The sequence below is a fragment of the Hetaerina americana genome, unplaced genomic scaffold, assembly GCF_022747635.1.
Source record: "Hetaerina americana unplaced genomic scaffold, ioHetAmer1.1.p SCAF_49, whole genome shotgun sequence".
In the NCBI taxonomy this organism is placed as follows: domain Eukaryota; kingdom Metazoa; phylum Arthropoda; class Insecta; order Odonata; family Calopterygidae; genus Hetaerina; species Hetaerina americana.
The window spans coordinates 721,247-746,107 of record NW_027287084.1 but is presented as its reverse complement, the minus strand read 5'-3'; the positions used below and the strand labels follow the sequence as shown (position 1 = coordinate 746,107).

At 33.5% G+C, this 24,861-nt stretch overlaps 1 protein-coding gene across 1 annotated transcript in view; it reads left to right on the top strand.

Annotated features, from left to right (window-relative positions):
• The window catches only part of LOC139693427 (CLK4-associating serine/arginine rich protein), a 36,439-nt gene extending 13,233 nt beyond the window's left edge, over nt 1–23,206 (top strand). The window contains exons 9-17 of the mRNA XM_071591564.1: nt 1,588–1,788; nt 4,795–4,860; nt 7,754–7,999; nt 15,580–15,622; nt 16,502–16,568; nt 17,223–17,328; nt 19,817–20,278; nt 21,914–22,093; nt 22,315–23,206. Of these exons, the coding sequence (XP_071447665.1) occupies nt 1,588–1,788; nt 4,795–4,860; nt 7,754–7,999; nt 15,580–15,622; nt 16,502–16,568; nt 17,223–17,328; nt 19,817–20,278; nt 21,914–22,093; nt 22,315–22,375 (1,432 nt within the window). The 3' untranslated portion in view covers nt 22,376–23,206. The remainder of the gene's footprint in view (nt 1–1,587; nt 1,789–4,794; nt 4,861–7,753; nt 8,000–15,579; nt 15,623–16,501; nt 16,569–17,222; nt 17,329–19,816; nt 20,279–21,913; nt 22,094–22,314) is intronic.
• The last annotated feature ends 1,655 nt before the right edge of the window (nt 23,207–24,861 follow it).

Below are 24,861 nucleotides of genomic sequence, written 5' to 3'. Positions count from 1 at the left end.
GAAATGAAATGGAATTACAAAGTAAATTATTTCATTTCAATATGTTATGTAAATTCCATAAAGTTATGCCTGAGACAACAAATCATTTTATCAACTGCAAAACTTCATTTTTAGGATATTTGTATGGAGTGCATGATGGTCGATGGATAGTTATGGGCTAGACCATAAAAGGGAAATTTAGGAAATATATATGAACAGATCACGGTATGTGAGGGAATATTTTCTAGTGTTCAGAGATATTTTTGATACCTATTGCTACATATCCAAGTTATTGCTTGTCATCAGAATATTCCATGGCCTAGAAGTTGGATAATTACAGTACATTACCATACTGAAGTCATCAATTATATGGGCTCCTTTTACTTGAATGAGATTTTCAAAAGAAAACCGATGCATTTTTGGTTTTTAATTTAATGTAATGATTTTGGTCATTTCAGAAGGTTTTTTCCCAATGTTTATGACTATTTTCCTTGGTATATTGAACTAAATTTTGATGCTTAATAAATCCAGGCTTACCAACTCTTGAGAATATAATAAAAATATGTGTTAAATGCTGACTGTTTGACTACTGTTACGCATGACAAATCTTCAGCATCATGCATGAGCATGGATAAATTTGTATAATTTGATTGCTGTTTTTGTGACTAATTCACCAGATCTTTTCTAGAATATATAAGTTTAAGTTGCGGGTTAATGGTGATGTAATGTTTACCAACGTTTCAAATAAACATTTTAATGCATTTGTTGGTTTGTGCAGGAATCTATTGTTAAGTAAATGGTGCAATCACCAGTAATATATACTCGTAGCAGTATTTTTTGCCTTAATTTTAAATTTAGTTCAAATATTAATGAAAGAAGTACATTTATTATTGTAACAAAGATTTTCATTTATATGAGGAGTGCCTTACTTTTCAGTTTTTACTCTTAGGGAGTGAGTAATTGTGTAAATCAATGTGTGTTTAAAATTTAGTAAAACCAAGGATTGTCTCGAGACTGGGAAAAGTCGTGAGGCATAAATTTAGACTTATTTGTTTTCAGTTACTTTCTACATTCAGTGACACGGAAAGGGTCGTTTTGTAATCTGTTCTGCAAGTTTTCTCAATAAACTATGAATTGGCTTGATTTGCTTCTATCAAACTTAGCCATTTTCATCTAATAGAATCATATTGTCTAGGGATGTCATTCAGAAAATAAGTACCAATCATACATATGTACTAATAGACTTGTTTGTATGTGTTGACTTTGTGCTTGAGATTTTCCATTGAAGGGCGTAAATTGATCTGCAAATTAATTTGTTCACTTTTATCCATGCATTGGTAATGACCCCCCCAGATTTTTTCTTTCATTTTTGGTTGCACATTTTTTTTAATATAAAAATTTTTAATTTTCTGTGAATGAGGTCCTCTAATGTGTTTGGTTGATGTAAGTATTTTTGGCAGATTGCTGATTAAAAATTTGTTTCATAATTTTAGCTTTTTGCAATGGAGCTAATGTATTCCATTAATCTGCTGTTTGTCAGAACCAACTGTCTAAATTTCGTATTTTTTTGCCTTTTATGATACCATTGACAATGGGGGAAAACTGCAGATCACGATCCAGAAGCCAAACCTCATCACATGCATCATCAACCAAAAAATCTCATCAGTATTCTACTATTAAAAGTGGACGTGGATCATCTCGTTCCCCTTGCTCATGGAGTAGAAGAAGATATAGCAGGTCTAGAAGTAGGAGCAACTCTCCAAGGTCCCAGAGGTTTAGGCGTCGTTCTCGGGAAACTATAAAAGATAGGTATGATACACAATATTATTTTTCAATACCCCTTAATAAATCAAATATTGACCTAAAGAAGTGACAACTGTTGTCATACATACAAGTAAAAATTAATAACAGTTTGGAGAGCTTTAATATGAAATAGCCCATTTTGCTACAGATTTTTAGAGATGACTTATGATGTCTTTATAATAGTGACAGTTGTTTGGGTTGAAAAAAGCAATGGCACATAGGAGGGTGGTCCCAGAAGTCCCCGGCCTGACCTAAAGTTGGCGGCAGTTGTTTAAAAAATATCACTGTATTAGAAAGTACGCAATCTATAAAGCATATGTTTCAAGTTTGAAGACACCACGTTGTTTAGTATTTGTTTGGCAGCCATCAATAGTGAACGTTTTCAGTGAATTTGTGAAAATGGAGAAAATTGGTCATCGTTATGTGATACCATACTTTAATTTGAAAGGCCTTAGTCCAACCAATATAAAAGCTGAACTAGATTCTACTCTGTGTGAGTCTGCTCCTTTGTTTACAACTGTAAAATATTGGTGAGCAGAGTTTAAAGGAGGCCATACAAGCTGTCAAGACAAGCATTGCACTGGTCGACCAAATGAGGTTACGACTTCAGAAATGGTGAAGAAAATCAACAAAGTGATACTGGATGATCGTCAACTGAAAGTGCGCGAGCTAGCAGACCAAGTAGGCATTTCAAAAAGTGTCATACCTGGCATATTAACTGAAAATTTGGACATGAGAAAGCTGTGTGCAAGAAGGGTGCTCAAGCAAAACCTGCAGACCAAGTAGGCATTTCAAAAAGTGCCATACCTGGCATATTAATGAAAATTTGGACATGAGAAAGCTGTGTGCAAGAAGGGTGCTTGAGCAAAACCTGCGTCGTGAAGATTAACGAAGTTTCACAGAAACAAAGCAGAAATTAAGCACCGTTTCATAACCATGGATGAAACAAGGGTCAATTACTTCTCACCCGAGACAAAAGAACAATCAAAACAATGGATTCGAAAGGGTTTCCAAAGAAGGCGAAGACTGTTTCATCTGCAGACATGGCGTTGGTTTTTTGGGATGCACATGGGATAATTTCCATTGACTATCTTCAAAAAGGAAAACTATCAACGGTGAGTATTATGCAAACTTATTGCAATGTTTGAGCGAAGAAATCAAGCAAAAGCAGCCGCATTTGGCTAAGAAGAAAATGTTATTTCATCAAGACAATGCACCAGCTCACAAATCAGTCATTGCAATGGCCAAAATTCATGAGTTAAAGTTTGAGTTCTACATTACATCAATACCCTGCATGCCACCAAAAGGGTGTGTGGCAGGGGGTGCAGCACCAGGAGGAAAGGGTAAGTGATGAGGGGGTTAGCGTTTTTCAAATGGATGGGGAAAGATAAAGGGAACCTGCAAAAAAATATATAAATATAATCGTATAGCCATGCGCAGTCGCTACCTTGTAGGTTAATACTTATTATGTCGACCCAGCTCCTGGGGGGATTTCGATTACAAGCATTCTGGTCTCTTATTGTTCTTGGAAAAAATGACCATTTAAACCTGTCTGTCTTGCAGTCAATCTCTCTAATCTTATATTCGTGATCCCTCCGCCCATAATACGTTGGGGTTCGTATTATGTTCTTGATGTCATCGGAAAAGGACCCATCTTTAAATGTTTTTAATAAGTTTAATCTATATTGTAAACGCCGCTGTGTAAGGGAATCCCAGCCTAAATTTTCTAGCACAGTAGTTACGTTACTGCGTTGGTCATAACAATTTTTGACAAATCTAGCCCCCCTCCGCTGAACTCAATCTAATTCCGAAATCAAATTTATCTCTTGAGGATCCCATATACTGGCAGCATACTCTAGGCGGGGCCTGACTAAGGCAAGAAAACATCGTTCCTTCACTTTTTCGTCACATTTACCCAGCACTCTTTTTACAAATCCCAATTTATTATTAACATGACCGCATATTTCCTGTATGTGCTTTCCCCAGGACAGATCGTGAGTAATTGTTACACCCAAGCATTTAAAGGAATCTACCCTCGCGATTTATGTTTGTTTCACTTTGTAACTAAATGGGGGGGGTGTTACTCTTTTCCCAAAAATGCATTACTACACATTTTTTCAAATTTAATTCCAATTGCCATGTATCCCACCAAGTCTGGATTGCATTTAGGTCGATAGCTAATGTGACTCTGTCATCGCGACTTCAAATGTCCCCATAAATCACCGCATCGTCGGCAAAAAGACGGAGCCTGCTATTAACCACGACGCTGAGTAGTCACCTCATGCACCCTGTTTGCCGGATTTTCTGTTTGCAAACTTGAAAAAATGGCTTGGTGGTCAAAGAATTTGCAACCATGAAGAGGTAATTGGCTATTTTAAGGAACAAGACAGTTCTTATTATGAAAAGGGTATCAAACTAAGTTGAACATCGCTGGGAAAAGTGTCTAGAGCTGAAAGGAGATTGTTGAAAAATAAATACATATTTTTCCAAAATTTTTGTGGTTTTTCTGTTGGGTCGGGTACTTCTGCTATTATCCTTAGACAAAAAATATTTGTCATCATTAAAGTCATCTTGCAAATGACGTCATTTTGTAACTATGATTGGTCTCAAGTATTTAGTGCTAAATGCCTTTTTTGTGTTCTGAGTGGTTGAGAAAAATTTTAAACACATGTAATTCTTGAGATATAGGATTATTAATGTATTCTAACAACTGCTGTGGTATTCTAAATTTGTTTGAATTGAAAATTGAACCTGTCATGTCAGAGGAAAGGGATTATAATGGCTGTTGGAGGAAGTTCATGTAGTTCATATTATAAACATTTCTCCAACTCTTTGGATTCCAATATGGTATAAACAAAAAAGTGGTTTAGGTGGTTATAACTGGTATTTATTGTACTTCATACAAGTTACTTAAAATTTTTATTGTTCCAATGACTATGAGGGAAAGATTGCATGTATGGTAATATTATGAACAAAAAACTTCTACAAGATAAATTCCCACATTCTTTTCAGAGGAAGAGATAGACGGAGAAGAAGTTCTTCCCTATCATCTAGAGGGCATTCATGGTCTAGATCAAGGTAATATGGCATCGCAATTCGATTCTATTGAGTGATCATTGTTTACATCAAGTATATTTTACTTTAGCTTCTGATAAATTTAGTTAATAATTTTGTAAGCAAAATTGAATTCCTTTCTCTCTTACAATTAACCAACAAAGATTCTCCAATGTCATTATTTTCTTTCTCAAATCTTAGCTTCTCCCAAACCTCCATGCTCTGTACATGGCTCTTATCTAAAATCATGGATGTCAATTTTTAAGTTATGTCAATCTTGTTGTATTGCTTTAGTGTACTGATGACTGCCCTACGTGATTAAAATACTCATGTGTATCAGTATTGCACCGTTTGTACTCATTCCCTCCTTTTAAATACTCCCTTTGTGCTGACTAAGGCTTTAAGCCTTGTTATATTTGTACCATTGTGTTTTTATATCTTTGCTGCCTTCAGGTTTAATTTTTTCTTGACTTTGAAGTGGTAGTACCAGGAGTGTCCAATTTTGACTTTCTAATCGAAGTTGTTTGCCAGAGTGTTTTTCAGTTTCTAGTGAGTTTTTTGAAGTGGACTGATATTTGGGCTAAAATCCTTGGAAATTACTTCAAAGAAATTCATGTAATCTTGGAGGACCTTTCTTGTGTTATTTTTTAATGTGGTGTCCTAGATAAACCTGAAAGGAATCACTAATAACTAGTGTAAATATGGCCATTTGATTTTCCAGATACGATTGTAAAAATTTATTCCTGTATTGAAGGACATTTCACAAATATCCAACACTACAAAACATTTGTGTCAGAACTTGCAAATATATGAGGATTGTTAATTGGGAGATTGATTATCTATTATTCTTAGCAAGCTAAACGTAGCAGATCACTGATACAGATTCATATTCTTCATATGATACCAATTAAAATTATGCCACGTTGTCGACTATTTGTTGCTTAGTAAAGCTAAGCTTGCCTTAATGGAGAAAATGGAAAATTCAGAGCTCATAAATGCAAGGGAAACAAATGATAATGGGGAAGTACAGGTAGTACAAAAATATTTAAATACCACGTAAAATACTATTGAAAACTTTTTATTTTGTAAAATTGAAAATCTTAAAAAGAGCCAAGGTATTTCAAATTTGTATCTTTTAAAGAAGAGGATATCAAAGTTTCAAAACATTTAATTACTTCACAAATGTAATTTTAAGAAAATTTTAAGGTAAGGAGAATACCCCAGATAATCCAGAAAGCAGATAATCTGCTCATGATAAACCAAGAGTTAACTGTAGAAGGATAGTGTCGTTCAGTGCATAATACATTCCTACCCATTTAGTGTGTATAGCTGCTTTTACACACAGATACTACATGTTTCATAAAAGCTTAAAATTAGAATAACTAAATGGGATCAAAAGAGAGAATATGTAAAGAAGTTGTGTATAATGCTTCAGAGTATGGAAACAGAAGCTGAAAAGAATTTTAGTCCACCTCCGACTGAGATGATGATGCAAAAATCGAGGAAGCAGAAATTGATTTAGTGAATGCAGTTAGGAGTAAAAAACTTAAAATTTTCATGTGCTTCTAAATGGCCAAAGCTCAAGGAACATGTTAAGAACTGGATAAAACAGAGGAATCGGGACTCCATGATGAATAAGCATTTATACAGTTGCTAATTTTTTCACGTAACAATTCTACTTGCTTTCTATAAAGTGTTGTCGTAAAAATAATTTTCAGTCTGATCTAAAAAAATTTGTAAATTTTAACCTGAAAAATCATAGTGCATCTTTTAGGCCAGGAAGTGTGGTAATGAAGAAAAGTGTATTAAAGAAACTGAAATAACTGGGCAGAAAACAGTAATTTAAAAGAAATTTGATTCTTGCAATGGTTTTTTAAAAGTATAATGTAGTTGTAGAATTAAATAAAGTCAAGTTATGTCTTTTTGATGATTCCATGAATGGCATTTTTTTTCTGCCTTGTGGCATGCTTTTTCACGGTTGACCTCATGTTTTCCTGCCCAGAGCCATTCTCTTGTTTTCTTTGTAATTTCCCCCAATTTTACCGTGACCATCAAGAGGTATTACTCTTCCTCCCTTGTACTGTACTCCCTTCCATCATTCCCTCCTACCAAGTCTTTAAACAGGCACTCCTTCCTCATGCCATGCTCCAACCAATACACCTTCCTTTCAGAAAAATAAATACTTGGTTATTTCACATATTTTCATAATATTACAATTGACCCTCTTCTCCAATCCATCGTAGTACCTCAGCATTCTTCACTCTATCCTCCCCATCTAATTCCTCCCATCCTCCTCCATGTCCACATTTTGAAGGCCTCTATTCTTTTTATTCCATCTTTCCACAGAGTTATGTCTCTACTATGCATGACATCACTCTCCAGATGTAACATCTTGCATTATACAATCTCTCAATCAGTTCCTTTGTCACGGTACAGTAGCGTAATATGAATCTCTATGTTCAAAATTCAATAGGTGAAGCTTTCCCTCATTAATGAGTGTCTTTATATGAAAAAGATTCAATGGGAATATTGATGTGAATGAATGCTTCCTGTTTTTATTTTCATAAGATTTGTTTCCTTCTTTTGGCATTCATGATGTAAAACGCCTGTCTTGAAAAAAAATGAATAATTTAAATGGTACACTAAGTAATCATTCATCCTAAACGCCGTGAATCACTTCATATAAATGTGTATTGGCAACAAACATATCACATCTACATAAATCTAATATTTTGTCAGTAGTGAATTCATAATTTTCTTGGCTAGTGCTATAAGATATCATGTTTCTTCATAAGGTTTCTGGCCAAGTTCTACTCATAACAAATAAAATTACTTCAAAAGGATTTAAAAATTAAAAAAAATATTTATGGTAAACTAAAAACTAAATTTCCTGTATTTATCCAAATATTCCTAATAGGTCACGGCACAGGAGCAGTAGCAGTAGTAGTCATAGTAGCTCAGTAAGGTCTAGGGGAAAGAGACATGAATCTCCTTCCCCCTCACCTCAAAAATCATCCCCATCTCCTCCCAAGAAACTGCCAACTCCTCCTGTGAGGAGGTATTATGGCAGAAGAAAAGAAGACTCCTCATCCTCTTCATCAATCGAATCAGATCCAGAAAGTGCTGAAAAGAAATCAGAAGATCAGAAATCGTTACCAGTGAAGTGAGTATAAATTTGTTTCCATTATGTATGTAGCCATATTTTCAACAGAATTAAATGCACCATTTTATCAGCACTTTGCCCAGAGTTACCACATGTTTCGCGAGAAAGGCGCATGGTTGGAAAATAACCAGATTTTTTTAAGTGTCAAACCTAACGTTTTTCCTGAGTTTCTTCCAGTTCCTTGCGAAGTTCTCACACAGAACTTTTTTCTGTAACAACTTTTCATTTTAATATTGTAACTGGAATTTTTTTTTACAAGTGATATTTGTTTTTACTGAGGAAATAACAAAATTTACCCTTTTGCTGCTGTGAATCTATTATGTTCACACGATAGGCTGCTGTGAACCTACCTTTTCATCCTCTCCGTGTTGCACTATCATAATTATGAAATTTTATTAAATGCTGGTATTCATCTCAATAAATAAATAAAAAAATTCATATAATAAACAGCGAATGTAGATTATTTTTATTAAAATCTTATAATTATTTATATTTCATTATTTTTGGAAATAAAAGTTCATGGAGACAATACTCTCCCCTTTTACCACACTTAGGAAAGAAGTTTCCAGGGAGTGAGCCGCAGCAAAAAGGTTAATTAATGAAATAATGAGTCTGTAGGTTATTAATAATATTTGGAACTTGAGTATAATTGAATAGTGTGCATTGTACAAAGACCTTAGAAAGAGGTTGTGGCCAAATGAAGGAGAGGGCACATAAATTGGTATTCAAATTATGGCTAACTGAAGTAAAAATTATTACCCCTTAATAAGCAGTAATCTTGGAAGTGACTTTGATTTTCTCTCAGATTTTCACTGGGCCAAGGTCAAATAAAAATCATGGAAAGTGTTTTTCATGTAGTAAATCCCTAACATTTGTGGTTAAATTTTCATTAAGTTTCCTCGCAAGTTGAGAGCCACATAATTGGAATCATGTTTACCCTAATGAAGTTTTTTTGGGTCTTCCTCCGGGTCAGGGGTGTCATTTCGATGCTCGACTTGTGCACCGTTCTCAGGGTAGATGATCTACGAAGCAAATACGCTGGGAAAGCACCAGATCTTACTTCATGTTTACTCTATTTTGGCCTATTTTTCTGAACCTATGTGGTCAGCTGCACCATTTTTACCAATGGAGAGACTTCAGAAATGGACAACATAAATGATAGAAAACAATTTTTGAGCTGCTGTTCAGTTAAATATAAACAAACATATGACGTTTATACAAATTTTATGTTCCCCTCATGAAATGATTATGGCTGTCGGTAGTAGAACCCCTACAGAAATGTAAAGACGACTAAATTTATTAGTTTCAAACATTATAGGTACTTAACCCATTGGATTACCATTTTTTTGCGAGCTACCTTCTCAGAAATACCATTTATTTTGAGGAATTGTTCTATTGATACATGTGGTATAACTTTTTAAGTTCATTACTTATTTTATTGAAAATATTTATGTATCTATGTTAATATTTTGCCAATTATAATTTGTTATTAGTCTCTCATTTTTTCAAATGAATAGTGTCATTAATAATTATAAAAAGTTGGCAAAACTTTAAACAATATTTCTGTGTATATGTTTAAAATAATTTTAATTTTATTCTTATTGTAAACTATATCTACACTTATCCTTGAAAGTTACATTGAAATGTACCTAAGGGTTCTGGTAAAATTCTGAAAAAAGTTAACTGTCATTGGCATTTCAACCCAAACTTGAATAGCTTCTTTCAATATTTCTTTTTATTTTTCTTTAATTTCTCGGAATTCTTATTATTGAAAACAATACGACAATATAATATAACTGCAAATTTTTTTGAACAAATCGGAAGTTTTAACTTTAGGTTTAGGCCTTTTTTGCATCCGCCAGACAAATACTGCCTTCATTTTCACTGGAAAATTCTGCACTCGCTTCAATAATCATAGTTCTGAATAATGAGAATTATCAGTGTATTTTTCTTCATTGTTATAATTAATACAGATGTTAATATCAAAAAGAAACTTTTCTACTTTATCATCCGTTAAAATCTTGCCCTTTTTGCCAGCCATTGCTTTGGGGGGAGCACCAGTATAAATGGCCTTGAGTGCGAGTGTTTGTGGCTGTGGTGGCAGGAATACTGGTTGCTAACAAACGTGTATTATCAGAAGGCCACGACTTTATTCAGAAATTCTACCTTCTCTGTTGATGTAGCAGCAACAAGGAAAAGATGAGAGGAAAATTGTGTGGCAGCAGAAAATATTGTATTATCTTTTGCTTGGTAGTAAGTTCACTGAAGACAAGGATATTGGGTATCTTTCGTTTGCATTCAGTGGATGGCACTCATCAAGTATACCTAGTGAAATGAAATATTGCTTCCTTTATCTTATGTTGGGTATGAATAGGTTCCTCAAAAATAATTTACCAAATAAGCGGAGGAAGGGAGAGAATGGAGACGAAGTAAGCCAGTTCACGATAAACAAAGACTGCATGATAAAAAAACTTTGAAGCCATTGAGTATGTACAAGAATGAAATATGAACTGAAATATAATAACAGCATCAAAATATGTGTTAGGAGAACAAAAGCAACAAAGAACATAATTTATGAATCTGACATTTATGCTCTAAAAGAAGAACAGAAAAAAATAATGGACAAGATCAGCAAATTCCCATCTTTGTAAGCAAGGGCCAATTTTGAGCAGATGGCAAATTGCCGCCTTTGTAATCCAATGGGTTAGCAAAAATAGTATGTAGTGGGAAATATTAATTGATAAGTACATGGTGCATGCATATTTATTTTTGCCAGTTCTGTTGATGATAACGGTTTATCATTAGTTTATGCAATCCATACTTGAGTATCTTTCCTGTGAAGTTTGTATAGTAGCTCCGTCAAATTTAAATCAATGCTCAGATTGAAATTGGATCACCATATGCCAAGGGTACCTTTATAAAATGTTCAATTTGACTCCCATCGCCTCAAATTATGTGCGTGCTCTCTCTATTATGTGAAACGATTCCACTAATCTTGAATGTGTTCAGGATTTTCGAGGTGGTCAAGAATTTCAGATTTGTGTTGTTCCTTTTACTACTCGTCTTCCAGCTCCATCAAATGCTCATTCTTCAATTCATTTGCTTGATACAAGGGTTATATAAAAAGTATCAGGAAAAGTTTCAAAAAAAAAGAAAAAAAATTGAAATAAAAAATTTATTTCAGATATTGCTACAATGCCTCAAAATTCTTGATAGTACATCCCTTTAGCACCGACACAATTTTTCCAGCAGTTTTTTCATGACTTGAAGATGCCCAGATAGGTGGATTCTGGAAGGTCCTTAAGGGTATGCATGCAAGCTTCTTTGATAGCAGTTTGTGTCCCATGGTGGTGTCCTTTAAGGGAAGATTTCAATTTTGAGAATAGGAAATAGTCTGCTAGTGCCAAGTTGGGACTATAAAGGGGTTAGGGAATCGTGGTGATACCGTTTTGCATCAGGTAGTCAGGTGGGTAGACGTTACTTTAGGAGCAGGTGTGACTAGGTGCATTGTCGAGATGCAATTTCTGGTCGACCCTTCTCTTGTATTTTTAGCACTTAAAGTTAAAAGCACCATTTGCTGTCTGCCCCGGTACAAATTCATAGTGGACCACCCCCTTGGCGTCGAAGAGAGCAATGTTCATGGTTTTCACTCTGGATTTGCTCATTGGATCCTTTTTTAGACGAGTTGATGCCACAGTGTTCCATTTGGATTTGCTGCTTTGCTTCTGGGTTGTATTCAAATATCCAACTTTCATCTTCTGTGATTACATATTCCAAAATGTTGGGGTCTTCTTCAATGCCTAGTATTAGATCTTTGCAGGCAGACACTTGAGTCTGCTCTTGGTTGTCTGTCAATTTAAATACTAAATGCATAGATTGATGGATGAAAATATTAATCATTCCAAGCATAGTTTTATATGTCTCCTTGATAAATCTTTGAACTCGTTGAGAATACCTACTAAAAAGCAGATGGGGTGCATTCCTCGAGGAGGTGAGAGCTTTGACGCAGTGATGCCATTTTTCAGAAGTCAAGATGTGAGAAACTGTTGCCTTCCATAAGCATTTGATAAAAACACTTGGGAACACAACAATGGCTGAAGTTAAATAACAAGCAACCGATTGTTGTGCACATGAAGCAACATCCTCTTCATTCTTTGAGGCTTCCGACAAACCATTCTTTATCCAATCAATCAATTAGCTGACAATATATGGTGGATTCTTGATGTAATTAGACCTCATAAACTGTGGGTATTTAATGTTTTAGTTATAATGATGTCAGGAAATATTGCAATCAGAAAATCTCAAATCTCAGTTTTTTATCACTAGCTTAGAAATTCAACCTTTAACCTTAATTATGTTGCTGATATTAAGCACCGCAGCCAGATGCTGATCTCTGCTTATGAAATCAGTCGAAATGGGCAGTTGGCATGATATCCAAAATTTTAATCTGAATCCGTATATCAGTCATGATGGTATTGCAGTCTGACTGAAATGCTTGGAGAACAAATGATACAGAACGAGCATGCACATCCAGAAATAACTAATATGCAAGTTGACACAGGAAAGTATGTGCTCAAACATAAAATTTTGTTGCCATTTTATTATTTCTGTTTTAACAGATATTGAATCACTTGTAATATCTAGCTGTCACTGTAGGTGAGATAGGTAACCACCCCTCTCCCAAGTGAGACGTTGTGTTACCACCAAATGAGATAAACAATGTGTAATCTGGATCACAAAACTTCATAGGAAATTGTCCATTTATGTTGTGTGTTATTTTTTTCATTATAGTCATTGGGATTTAGTATGATCGGTGGGTCCCTGCCATGAGAATAAAATCCCTGTAAATCCTTTGTTTTATATGTGGAACTAGCCAGGGTTATTGTGGATCATAAACTTGAGCTTGAGTAGCAGAATGTGTGCATCAATGTTGTGTGCTTTTCCTTATTTTTTTACATTTTAGTGATTGATGGGGCAGTGCCATGGCCTTATGGTTAATCTTTATCCTTAATGTTATTTAAGGACCTTATATAAGATCTTCAATAAACTAGCCTCTGGGATATGTATGCTTGGTGATGTCTTTATACTTTAAGTATATGTAGACAGTTATGTTTATGTGTCATTCATTCAGTTCATATTTGGCTGTATTGGAGTTTGTGTTGATTTGAAAGATTTTCATATTATGTACTTGTTGAAACAACTTTAAATGCAATAAATTATTGAGGTTAAATATGTTGTGAAGCTGTTTGTTCTCACTTAGCTGATTTTCAGTGAAACTTGAGCTCTTGGAAATTGCATTGGTAGCTCTATTATAGGCTTGGCAAAATTTGAAGATAAGATATATCAATGACAAAAATGTAATTAATTTGTGCCTATGTCGTAACTATTGGGAGAAAAAGGGCTTAATGAGAATCATTCATATCTGTATGCATTTTATGCTCAATGTTGATCCATAATCTTTTATCATGTTAAAAACATAATAAATGCCTATAAGCTGTGTAATGGACCAAAATTCATGCAGTGAAATTCCTCTTTTGCATTTCGGGGACTAGCAAATAAAAACTTTCATGGCAGGAAGCATAAATTTCAGGAATTGGAAAAAAATCATTTTCTAGGATAATGCATAAAGCTAACATGCTGTGGATAAGTTCTCTTCCAAATTGCAGGTTCTTTTAAGGCAGTAAATTAAAAGAAATATTTTTTATTACCTTCAAAACAAAAATATCTTAGTCCAGAGTAATGTGAATCTCAGTACAAATAATTCAACCACCATTAGCAACTTTTCATTCCATTGGATTCTGGTGCTAACATTTTTGTATTCACTTCATTGAGTTGTCCATAATTATCTTTGGATTGATCAATGAATGTGTCTATGTGAATGCTTTTGAAACCATTAATTCTTAGTTTTGCTGTGATTTTAGTGTTTTTTTCTTTCGATAGGCTGTATTTTGTGATCTATTTGAGGCTGATTGAAATCAGTTTGCCAATATTTCTTAATTTTCATTAAATTTTGCATATTTCTGACGCTTAAACTTTTTTTATTTTTCTAAGTTGTTTGCATTTGTTTCTTGACCACTGGGTGTCAGTCAGGTGGCCAGTAGCAATGAAACTCAAGAAAAATCAGGGGAAAATGATTTTTTCTAGAGATACTAAAATATTAATACTTTTTAAATACATTCCAAATATTTGTATTTCTTTGAGGACAATATTCGCTTTCAAAATTATTATTTGTAAAAGAAAATAGCCATGCAAGGCCTGTGAGCATATTCAGCTCAATAATAGTAGAGATGATATTCCAGTGGAAGTACTTTGTATAAATCTTCATCAATATTCTAAAATTGTTTTAGCAAACTGTTATTATAATTTAATTTGTAAGTTGATTTAAAGGGTGGATATAAGATACTTGTCAGATCAACGTCCGATCAAGATCAATGTCAGGCAATACTACAAAAGGAACAGTTGACAATCTTTAATTCCACTGTAATAAGTGAATCCCAGTCTTTGCTACTATGGCAGTATAAAATATTAAGTGATGCTAATATACCACTTTCGTTGTAAATTTTAAAATCTGAATATTTTAGACGAACCAGTTATGGAAGTCATTTAATGAGAAAAGTCGGGGAACTTAGTGACTGAATTTCATTGGCCACTTTAGTCAGCTCTGGACTAAGCTAAATATTTAGTTTATCTTTAGGTGAATCTTTTTTATTCCTGTGTTATCCATTTTAAATTATACATTACTCAGAATTTACCATGCATAATTGCACTCTGAAAATAATTGTGAGATATAAAAATGTATTTTTGCTTAAAATAAGTGCAAATACATGAAGTACAAGAAAAATTTGAGTAGAAAAATTCACTTCTTAATATGCAAACAGAAATTCATTAAAAATATTTCTCCAATTTTGACCTCATAGCAATGTTAATTGAAGTAAAAGTGCTAATTAATGTTTGCGAGTGAAGAAATCAAAATTTTTTTAATTTACACCATTCTATGAACTTAAGATATGGGGAAAACATTGTTAAAAAATGTAACATTATGATCTTTGATGAATGACTTTAGCATTGTTGATGATATGATTTTTTGACATCAAACATTGAAGTATTCTATTTATGTAAGCATGTTAGCCATTCATTCATACTTATATTTGAAGTTTATTATGATCACTATCTAATATGAAACTTGTCATGAAAAGTTGGCATTCAGTCTTCCTGTTTTCATCGACTGTTACAATTTGTGGGAAATATAATTTTGTGAGCGTAAATGTTGAGATAAAAATGTTGACAATCCAAAAAATATAAAGAAATGATATAATATATTTAGAGGTATTACATTTATTTGTATTTGTCCAGCAGACAAAGGTAGAATATTAAGATATTAACTAAGTGAAACATTTTGGGGATGTAGAAGTGAGGTTTCACTGTATCAAGGGTTTTTGAAGAGCAGCTGTACTTTTCAATTTTTATGATTCACTCCCAAAAAATCTTTTCCTAGCTCTGTAATCATTTATTTTTTCAAATAAGACTATTTTAAATTACATTTTATTATGTCACATTAATAACTATAATTTGTTTTCCAGGAATGTCGGTACAGGGATGGGTAATTCTGGTGCTGGAATCAAAGTCAGTAAGAATCACTATACTTTAGATATTTTATTGTTGTATATAATTTTGGAATGTAATTATGTTTTAAATATAATTTGAATGTTTAACTTATAATAGTAAAGTAAATTATAATTTAGTGGAATTATCAGTGGTGGAACAAGTAAGCATAAGGGTGCCGAGTCAATATATTTTGTCAAGCCCCTTTGGTATCCAACTAATTTCCTAATTTTTGAATGGATTTCTTTTATTTTTGCACATTCAATGGATCAAATGCGTATCAATTTACAAAATAGCTTTTTCTAAAGTTATTGTGTGTTCTAGTTATGTAGAAATGTTATTTTTTTTTCTTTGAAAGCTCATTTTTGGATTGTCGACTGAAGGAAGTGAGAATTTATTAAATAATGATCATTTGATAGACTATAAATTTAAACAGGTTGTCATTCTAAACTCGGTTGGAATGATTGGATCATGTGTGCCTTCAAATTACATATAACTATCTTCAGTAGTCATTGAGGTTTATCAAATAAAGGTAGTTACAGATACTCATGATTATTCTCTCAGTTTGGCCTCATCATATTGAATTACTTCTTTGAGGTTAATGCTGAAATACTCAGGTCTTGAAGGCTTTGGCTGCCTTGGCCTTGTTCCACAACTGATGTCCTCTCTCTCTGATAATAATTTAGTTATAAAAATGATGAATTTATAGTTTGTTGTATATCTTATATCTTATGCAGTACTTATATATGCAGTAAATCCTTAATAATAAATTTTAATTTTTAGAAATTATAATTTTATTATCCATTGTTGTAACAATTAAGAATTGCAATAAATTGTGAAAATACTGTTATATATTTATTTAGTATTCATTATAGTCTAATTAGTGATTTGATGTTGCAGTTACAAGTGAGAATGACACCTCAAGAACGCCTTAAAAAGAAAATGCAAATATTGCTCAATCGACAGTGTAAGTATCTCTATTTTTCACTGAAAACAATTCCAATGTTTAAATTGTTTGCATTAGGTTATCCTTTAGATACTTAAATTTTGCATTTTATAGCCAATGTACTGTTTCCATTTTTCATTCTCTTTATGTGGAATGTGAAATTGGTATCCCTTACTGAGAATTATCACTTCAAATAATGCCATTGGTCCATAATGGACTCTATAGGTTTGATTAGTAGATTTGGGGTAAGTTAATTGCAATAAAATGGAAGTCCTCCATAATAAGATGATGGCGACTGATACATTAATGCATAGTTTTATGCAAAACTATGCTCATTTTCATTTTAATGTGAGCAATAGGTTACACAAAGTATTATTGCCTAAGATCAAAGTTGTGGTTTCCTACCAATTTCTTGTATTCAGAAAAGCACACTGCTTGGATTTTGATCTGGGATTTCAAAAACTACTTAGATTTGATGCAGTGATCCTCTTGCCAGTAGTGAGACGTAACCCTTCACTCTTTGATTTCATTGATGAATAAAAAATTATACTGGGATTCGTGAATTTGAAATGTACTGATTCAGTTAATGATTAATCAATTTCCAATTAAATTTTATAGTTTATCCACATTTTTATTATAATGCATATTAATGAAATTTTTTTATATCATCTGCAGACAAAGCTGATAAAAGGGCTGAAAAAATGAAATTAGAAAAACAGGAACAAGAGCGTCAGGACAGAGAAGACGAACTTAGAGAAATGGCCATCAAATTGAGGAGAAGGTAGTTTCCAAATTATATATTTTCCTTATATAACCTAGTAAATCTTATGTTGTACATAATTATCTGCAATGTACATAGCTACTTTTCATCAAACATTATAGTGTAAATATCACTAACCTATGCCATTGAATTCAATTGTGGTAGAAAATAATATCTTTTCCTTTTTGTATTGAAACTGGCATAGTAGGGCTTTCCAGATCTCAACCTGAAATTGGGTAGCCTAAAGGTTGTATAATGTTCAAGCTGTTTTCTGTATAAATCCTTTTACTTCACATAAGTTTTTTAGATTCATCATCATTCAGAATTTCAAGTCCATAAAAAAGATTTTGTTGGTAAATTTTACCAACTACAACTACATTTAGTTTTTGATGAGCTAAGTTGACATTTTATTTTCTATTTAATAAATGAAAGAATATAAACAACTAATAGAATTTTCCATGACAGCATTTTCTGGCATTACATTCAAGGCTGAATGTAATGCCAGAGGTGATGTTATTACTTATGCACAGGTAAACCAACTCTTAAATAATTCAGTGTTCATCACAACTTAATTTGTGTATTGTTTTGCAATGATTATCAGGAGCTATGATTCCAATCAGTTGCAATACCATGTAAAACTTTTCTAGGAGCTTACTCAACCTATGTCAATCATTGAAAGTTATTATTTTGGGATGCACAACAATTCAAGAGTAAATGCTATATGAAGTGGAAAAGTATTAGAATGGGTTCGCTTTTAGTAAGCCTCGTCTCACTAGGCCACTCTTAAAGTTTCAGCTATAGCTGCATGGTTTTATTACCTGGTATTACATGGGTTTATTCTACCATTGCATGGTTTTGTTTACATTGTTGATTGGAACAAACTTTTGTTTAATTAGAAAAATGGAACAATTGAGTTTTGTGCAATGATTAACACTTCTATTTAAAAGGCTTAACACTAAATAGGTCGAAGCTGAGTTGGTTGAAGTTCATGGCACATAGGCTCCTGTGTTAGAAACTGTTTACAATTCATTAAAAGAGTTTAAGATGGCGGTATATCCAAAATTGTTGAACATTATTTGGTATGTCTAGGGGAAGTGGATTTCTCCAAAGTGATTGGCAAAATCCTCATTATGGTTTTGAGTGATAGATGAATCAAAATTCGTGAAATAGTTTAGGCCACAGGTGTGGAGCAAGGTACAGTGTTTTGAATTTTCAACGGAAATTTGGTGTAGAAAATATCTGAGCAAGATAAGCTTCAAATTTGCTCTCAGTGGAGAGCAAATTGTTGATTCTGAGGCTGGTTTGGTGCTTTCCGTTGCAATCCTGGTGAGTGTCTGTATTGATCCATAACCGTGGATAAAACATGGATACACTACTCACCCCAGAGACAAGGAATTGTTAAAACAATGGGTTTCTAAAGGTGATCTGGCTCCAAAGGTGAAGACTGTGAAATCAGCCATCTAAGTGATGACCGCAGTCTTTTTGGGGTGTACACGGAATCATCTACATTGATTACTTGAAAAATTTGTAAACATTAGAAGGTGAAAATTATGGAATGAAAATTTGAACTACGAGGGCTTTCAAGAAGGTAACTGTATGTTTCAGCCTGGCATGGTGGTTGGTAAGGATAGAGCCACCATCGTGGTGTCTAAATGTCCATACACCTAGTACGCTTCCTGCTGTGGTTGTGTGAAGACTGGTTCTGTACGTAACTCAACTGTTAAAATGTGTGCTGCAATAGAAAATCACACAATTTGTGATTAGGTTTTTCTGGCAAAAAAGCACCAGCCAATTGAATTCATAGGCAACTTTGTGAATTGCATGGAGACCGAATAATTAGGGAAGGTGGAGTGAGGCAACAGTGAATAGTGCATTTGGTTTTAATAATGGCCACAGCAAATATTAAATGACTCTCGTATAAGCTCCAATTAATAAGTTGAAAGTCTTCTTGAGAGCAACCAATGCTTTATCAAATTACCCTACATGAAAGTTTTCAACGCTGTCTGTTGGCCTTAGGAATTTGTCATAATTACTGAACGCTGATTCTTCTAATTCGTGACTTTTTTAGATAAATGCACCACATGGAACTTAATGGCAAAATCAGTTTCTGATAGGTTGAAATTCAGAAACTTTGATTTTACTTTGAAGGGAATGAAACTACGTAGCTATTTCACCTTTAATTTCGGGAAAGTTTCATGAATATTTAATATATTTCTAGAAAAACTCTTTGAAAAATAAATCTTTTATTAGGGAAATTCAAAAATTCATTAGGGAAATTCAAAAGATATGTATCCTGTGACTTACATCTGGACTGCTTTGGCAATAATGCTTGGTAGTATTCCAATTGCAAGTCAACTCTGGCCAAGGGAACCTCGCCGAGAATTTAAAAATCCAAAACCTGACTTGTGGTACCTCTCAAAAAAAGGTTTTAACATTTTAAAATGCCAATGCAGCTGTGTAATGTATTAATCGTATAGTAATTGTGGATGTATTTTTTATTTATTTTTAGGGAACGTGAGCGGCGTCATCGTTTGCAAGATGATGATGACGATGATGATGAATTGGGAGGTGGTGGTTCTGCCAGTGGGGGCAAGGAGGGCAGTATGGGAGGAAAGGACAAGGAGAATGAAGGTCTCTCTGCTCATTCGAGGTCATGCTCACGCTCTCGATCACGGTCATCATCGAGGTCACGATCTAACTCCTCTCGATCCTCTTCTTCATCATCTGTTTCTTCAAAGTCATCGAGAAATCAGACATCTCATCCTTCTTCCCACCCTTCGCGCCGAAGGTTTTCGCCACCAACTAATTATTCAAGTTCCTCTTCGTACTCCTCAAGGATACCACCAAAACCCTCAGGGTCTAATTCATATCACAATTATCATGGAGGTAGAGGACAGTATCCACATTATCAACATTATTCTCAATCTTCCAGGGGTCATGGATATGGAAATTACTCGCGTGTTCCTCACAGGTTCGTATTGTGATACGTTATACTTTGTTGGGGCATTATATGTTATATAAGTCAAAAGTATCTATTTTATGTTAAAATGTCTTTTTCCGCTCTTTTAAGTGTCATGTGTAGAAAAGGCACAATTAGCTTTTTGTTCTACTCTGTTCATAGTTGATGTACACTTATGCTACATGAAATTCATCTTTGGTGTAATCATAAGGCTTTATGTCAGTGGTGCTAACGAATGAGGTGGATGTAAGCCACCACTGCTTTTACGTTGCCTGTGATAATGATGCTGATGTGTTGATTTTTTAAATTGAACTGGGATTCAAATTTGCTCTATGATTTATATTTTATAGTAATTAAATTATCAAAACATTTATGGATAAAAACTCTGCTCTCTCTGTAGTATGCTGTTTATTGCTTGCTGATTGGTAAAATTATGTCGTGAATATTTTATTTCTGTATTGAATATGTTAGCCACATCTAGCTATCATAAGAATTATTGAGAATCAAATTCTGCAAGCATTTAAAAACACCATATTAGATGTAATTTGTAGGTATGCCCTTCTTCCGGTTCTTGATATCATTTCTCCCCTCTGAATTAATACAAAGGAATGCATATAATGATGGTAATAATAAAGCACAAATACATTAAATGGATTGAATTTTATTGTGCTGTCATAATGATTAAAAATGTTAAACAAGGCATGAAATGAACGCATGAACTTAGGATGAACTAAATTGCATTGGTAGTTACTCTAAAGTTAACCTACATTTCTGATTTTGGTAAGAGTTCTTCATATATTTCCATGAGGGTATTTAATGTGCATGTTTGTATGAACAAATGGTGTTTTTTTTATAGTCTTTATTTTCTATTAATGCTATGAGAGATTTAATTGTTTGAAACAGAAATAGAAAGAGCTGAGCTAAGTAATAAGTTATTGTAATTCGAAGGTTTCAGGCTCTGCTTTGTGGGAAGTTATGATCACTGAATGAGGAAACTGTATTTTTTCTCACTAAACTTTATTTCAGTATTACAGGATTTGATGTATAGGTAATGTCATCAGGTCTGAGGAATACCAGATGATGTCGCCTTTATGTCGAAACCAGTAGTAGTGTACTAAATTTTAGTGTGAAAAAAATGCTAAGTTTACTTATTCGTTAGAGTTATTGTATTCTTTTAGTGTGGGGTTAAGGGATTTTTTGTGTTGTGTTAGTAAAGGCTTCCAAGTACAATATCGTGTAGTGCCTCAGCCCATTGAAGACCTACCCTAACCTGGTACTCTACTGCTAGTAATAATAGTTGTATACTGTTTTTGTCACATTACATCAATTTTATTAAAACTATCATAAAAGATTATGGGTTATCATTTATTTTCACTCTAATTTTCATTGTAATGTTACTAGTACAGCTTAAGTAGTGATCATTTAAATTATAAATTGATAAAACTGTATGAAACTTTACTGGAAATATTCATGATGTTAACAGTCTGAAATTAAGTAGAAGTGAGTGGGATCAGGTTTGTTGCGAGGCTGCCAACAGTTTTCAAATTTTCGGCTGAAAAATCTTGACCCACCCCTTTTATAGAATCTAAACATTTCAAAGCCTTCAAGAACTAGGGTAATTATAACTTTTAATTTTTCTCTTTTCAGGGACCGTAGTGACTATCGTGATGACTACTATAACAGGGAAGATTATCGTGATGATAGATACAGTAGAAATGGAGGTGAATACCGAGGGAGAGATTGGGGAAGGGATCGTGAACGTGATATGGGAGGTCGTGGTAGTCGTAGCAGGAGCAGAAGTCCAGTAGAACGACGTACAAGGCATAGGTAATTGGTTGAATGAAATTGGAAATGATAATTATATTTCCTTCTTGTAATTTATTCATGTCCCAACACCAAATTATTTAATTTCAATCATTGTACCTACTTATTCATTTAATCAAATGCACATGTTTTATTTACAACATAGCTATTTTTAGTTAAATTATTTACAATGTTTGACCATGGGTAACCAAAAATGTAATCACTCTAATTTTTTTGTTTCACAGAAGGTCAAGATCACTTTCAAATCAAAGGTCTCATTCATCAAGACCTCTTGTTGATTATTGAGCCCTGGATTTGACTACCTCCTGTTCAAAAACACTTCTCAAAATGTGATTTTTTCAGTAATTGTTAAACACCAAGAGTTTCTTATCAAGTAGGATGATTATTGTAAAAGCCTTGTGACTTTTTGTCAAATTTGGGCTGTACTGTGGTATGGAAAGGAAATATTTTCTATCAGCATTGCTAAAATGCACTTTGATCCATTTTATCGGAAAACCAGTTGTTAAGCACTTTTTCTTTTGTAATTATGATTTCTACCAACTGGTCCAGTCATAAAAGGGATACAGATGCCTTGGGGTGCTTGTAGATGGTTTACATTCCTGTATTATTTCATGTGACTGCTGCAGTTTTGTTTTCCCATTTCTACAAGGTTGCCTAATTGTCTTTTGCAGTCCTTCAAAATTGTAGTTTAACATAAAGGGTCTGTCAATTTATCTGTAAATGGTGATTTAGTCATGACAATATTTATAGTAATTAATTATTCTCTTTGGAAGGCATGTTTCAGCTTGGGAAACAACTTGATTTAGTCACCTTATTAAACTTAAGTTGTTGCTTATTGATGTGTTTGGCTACTGTCTTTCCAATCTTTGTTTTTGATGAGGTTTATAAACCTATGTGAGACTGATTGTTTTACCTGTTATAATAACAATAACATAACTGTGCATAATCAAAGTTGACTGTATAGATGATGTTAAAAGCTAATGATAAATGGATTGTTTCAGTTCATGAGAGTCAAATGTTTTTCAGAAAATATTCATGAAGTTTGTTCAACTCAGCTGTAATTTGTAATAATAAAAAAGTTAAATGTTTATGTTGTACTTCATGGAAAATAATTTAAATACTAATTAAATTTGTGATCTGTGCTATAAGAATTTTATTTCACTATTGCACTCCTTTAATTTAAATAGTACATCTACACATTGACAGCTATTGCAAGGGCATGTGGGTGGAGGTGTTATGGCATCAGCCATACATGCAGAAATATTAGTTCATTTTAATACGTGCTGGTTAATATACAAAATTTGTGCATATAAATGTCTATGTATAACATGCAGTAGTTGTTATACTTCATCATTTCATCAAATTCTAATATTTAAGATAATTTTCCTGGACTCTAAGGTTTGATTTTGTTTGCATAGCACACAAGGGAAAAATAATTGCTTGAATTTGTTGTGATGATATCTATCTCTCATTTTACCTGGGTGGTTGAATCTTCCAGTATAATTTCGTGCCATAATAATTCTCTCTAGGAAACTGTTACCCCTGTGCCTTTCTAAAAGTCAGTCTTGCCTGTTCTCTTCAAAAATGTAAGCAGCTCCTATCCAAAGTCATCCAGCATGCCTGTGATCTTACTCTTTACTCAAAATATTTTTTAACCAATCTAGTAGATTTTCTGTGGACCTCACCGAAAGCATTTTTATTCATGGATCCCAGATACTTTCTGAGTGTTCAAAATGTGATTTAACTGAAGTGAAGCCGCACTTTTTAGCACATTTTCTGGGTTAGTGGTAGTTTGAATTTAAATTCTTTGCTCAAATTTGTGAAAATTCATGAATACTAAAAAAGGTTAAATTAAAAGATACTAATTTTTTGAGATTGTGGTGCTTTTGGGTTGATGAGGTAATTTTTTAAAGATTTATCTATAATTTTCTCCTCTTTATTAGTGAATCTGTGGATATTAGAATTAAACCAGTATAAATTATGTTACTGGCATTTAATGCCCACAACTAAATCACTGCTGTTAGCTTGATGGCACCTAGCAGTAAACGTAGGTTTTATATCCCAACTAGTAGTACCTGGACTATTTTGGTGAATTTCTTGATTCTAGCATTTATGGTATGGAATGACAACAATCCAAGCATGTGGATCATGGTTTTTTCTTACTAAGTCATGTTGATAAATAATCAAACTTGGCTTTTAAGCTCCAAAAAAGAAAAGTGCCGTGTTCAGATTTAACTGTTAAGTCATTAGTGTGGGGTACAATTTTTCAGATTGGCGGGTTGAAATGAGCTATTCCAGTGTGATTTTGAAGAATTTATTGGAAGGAAATGGATCTCAATGTAAAGGTAGAGTGAAATGTGAGACTATACAGCTTCATTGTCCATAGAGCATAAATATTGGCTATTTAACATTATTTTCAGATAAAATTAAGGCTTTAACAAATTGCCTCAGCAAAAATGTTATTATAGATATAGATGCAGTATTTGTGCGGACATTTGGTCTCATTTTTAGATGAGAAGGCAAATGTATTCTTAGCATACAAAAGCAAAAACTTGTATACAAGGAAAAATGTTTTTAACACTTAGTTATTGTGTGTAATAGTTAAAAAAAAACTAATGTAATTACTTACTAATTTTATCTGGTAGCTTCTATGGAAGTATTAGCAGGGTGATGCTTTATGAATTGATGAAGAAAAGCCCTTCTAAATCTAAGTGTCCTCTGCACGAGGTTTTTACTGAAATCTGATTGCTGACATTGTTTTGATATATTCT